At 37.8% G+C, this 2,500-nt stretch overlaps 1 protein-coding gene across 1 annotated transcript in view; it reads left to right on the top strand.

Annotated features, from left to right (window-relative positions):
• Positions 1-2,500, top strand: part of OTX2 (orthodenticle homeobox 2) — an 8,349-nt gene that overhangs the window by 3,685 nt on the left and 2,164 nt on the right. The window contains exons 3-4 of the mRNA XM_075614765.1: positions 1,482-1,690; positions 2,478-2,500. The exon at positions 2,478-2,500 is cut by the window's right edge and continues 129 nt beyond it. Of these exons, the coding sequence (XP_075470880.1) occupies positions 1,594-1,690; positions 2,478-2,500 (120 nt within the window). The 5' untranslated portion in view covers positions 1,482-1,593. The remainder of the gene's footprint in view (positions 1-1,481; positions 1,691-2,477) is intronic.

The raw sequence follows: 2,500 nt of genomic DNA, 5'->3' as shown, positions 1-2,500 counted from the left end.
AATACCTGCGTACACAAAACGTAATTGCCAAAATATTTTCATGCCATTATTATTAAATGAAGTGCCAGTGTTTGACAGAATGGCTGTTTCCGTTAGTATAACAATAAAATAAAAATTGTGAAGATGTAAAAACAAGTTGGCTTTATTTATTTTATAAATATATACCAAAATACAATTGACAATGTTCTAATTTGTCAGCCATTTTAAAGGAATAATAATTTATAAAACTTTAAAAGTTAAAAAGATGTCAGTGTATATGTGGAATATCTCAAACATTTTAGATGTCAAATACTATAGTTTTCAATTAACTTGCAAAGTTGAGATTTTACACTATGGTATTCTAATATTGAAACCTCCTGAGGCGTGAATATATCTACTTATACTCTGTGATTCTTGTAATTGCACAGAATTTCACCACTCCCTGCACCTGGAGTGTGTGGGTAACACCAATATATTTGTGAACATTGAAAAACACAACATCCTAAATTTCTCTCCTTTTCCAAGTTTGTTATTGAAAGTTCGTAGCTGCTTAAAATGCAGCAGTGAGCAAGGCAATATTTAATTTGCAGCTGTAAAAACGAATGTGTCCAGGGATGCCGAATTTTTTCTTGTGTTTGGGTGGGGGGGGGGGGGGGAGAGTTAAATTAAATTACAACCATTACCACATCCATATCTTACAGATTGTTTCCATCCAGGTGAGGAATGTGGATCTTGGTTGAGATGTTTGATTGTTTTTGATTGGAAGTTTAAGAGTTGTTTGTTTAGCTTGCTCCTTTTACACATATAATCAACACTTTTTGAAGACCCAATAAATCAGTTACTTACCTCTAAATCTAATTAGCCAAAGTACTAATTAGGTGAAAATGGGTGATAGATAGGGCTTCGAATGTTGAATGATCTGCTAAGTCAGTTTTAGGACTTTTGTTTATTACAAAGTTCTTATTTGACATCCAAGTGCTCGATAATCCTAACTTCGCAGCTACTGCTTGTAGCAAAATGCATGGGGATAATTCAAATTTGTGCTTTTCTAATGGCTACAGACGGGGGAGAGATTGGTTTTCTGAATTGTTTCTTTGTTTCTCACGAATAGGCTTTGTTTTCTTCATTATTTATTTAGCCAAGGAGGTCTTTGTCTCTGCAAATGGCCCCAATCAAGTTTTGTTTGAGACAATTAGCTAGTGCTAGCCAATGAGTCCTATGCAAATGGCCAGACTGGTAACGCAGTGTGTGCATTTGAACGCTTGTGTTGTGTTGCACTGGAAGGCGTGTTGTAATCATGGGGTGTAACTCTTTTTTTTTTTTTTTTTTTTGGGACACGTTTATCTAGTCAGCGTCCCCTTGGTCCACAAGGCAGTTGGGGGTCTGTGAGTACTTTAAGAGCTTGAGCATATGCGACTGAACCTCACACACTAGCAAGTCATCAAAGATAAAGGATCTGCCCTAGACAACTCGGTTAATCAACAACTTCCCTTCACTTTTAGAAAGATTGGTGGGAAACAAGAGTGTGCAGCGGATCCAGTTCCACTGAGGCTCCAACCCACAGCCAGGATTTCAGAATTTTTTGCCATTTGTGCTCCACAGTACAATATTAGCATGATGTCTTATCTTAAGCAACCACCTTATGCGGTCAATGGACTGAGCCTCACAACCTCTGGGATGGATTTGCTGCACCCATCGGTGGGATATCCTGGTAAGCGATGCTTTAACTAAACCTGATTATCTAGCTGTGTAGGCTGCTTTCTTAGATTAATAACAGATTTACGCACGCAAGGTGCTGGGGGAGAGTGGTACGATTACTGATGTAAGGCAATATGTTGCTGGATATTTACTTGCCCTTGGTCCTATGCTGTAACACGCTTAACATAGTGAAATCATCTAGTTTCCTCGATTTAATGAGGTACCAACAGATCGCCTTTAGTTGAATTCATTTATATGATTGCTGCAGGAGTTAAATGTCCCTCCACAATACACGAAGTGTGCATTTTCTGTATGTAGGGGTACAGTTTTTTGGGACCATTGTGGAAATCTTTTACGGGTGGCACAATGAACTAAATTAAGAATCCACATAACTATTTTCTTCCTCTTTGACCAACAATTATGAGGTTTTTTTTTGTTAACAGAGTTAATTCAACCCTTTCACACACCACATGTGCACCTTTTCAATAGCTTTGCAATGAACTGCTTTAATATGGAAGTTGCTTTAAGGGATACTTAGCTTCCAACAGAGAGTAGGTTGGTTGGTAATTCCCTTGATAATGTTATTTCTTAAGCACCACTCTTCAGACGTATTGTATATTGATGATGTATATGCTTTGTGATCTGAAACAAATGGAATACAATTCCATGCTCAAATCCAGTAGATTAATAGTGATGGTTTTAGTCCCCTGAGGATGCAATATATTTTTGACAGCATCACTTACTGTGTTACTTACTGAGTAGCATATCCGGCCACTCCATTGATGAACTTATTATTGCAGCTACTCCCAGGAAGCAGCGAAGG

Source organism: Ascaphus truei, chromosome 9 (assembly GCF_040206685.1).
Source record: "Ascaphus truei isolate aAscTru1 chromosome 9, aAscTru1.hap1, whole genome shotgun sequence".
Classification (NCBI taxonomy): Eukaryota; Metazoa; Chordata; class Amphibia; order Anura; family Ascaphidae; genus Ascaphus; species Ascaphus truei.
Note: the sequence above shows the minus strand (reverse complement) of the source record. Positions and strands in the feature narration are given on the sequence as shown.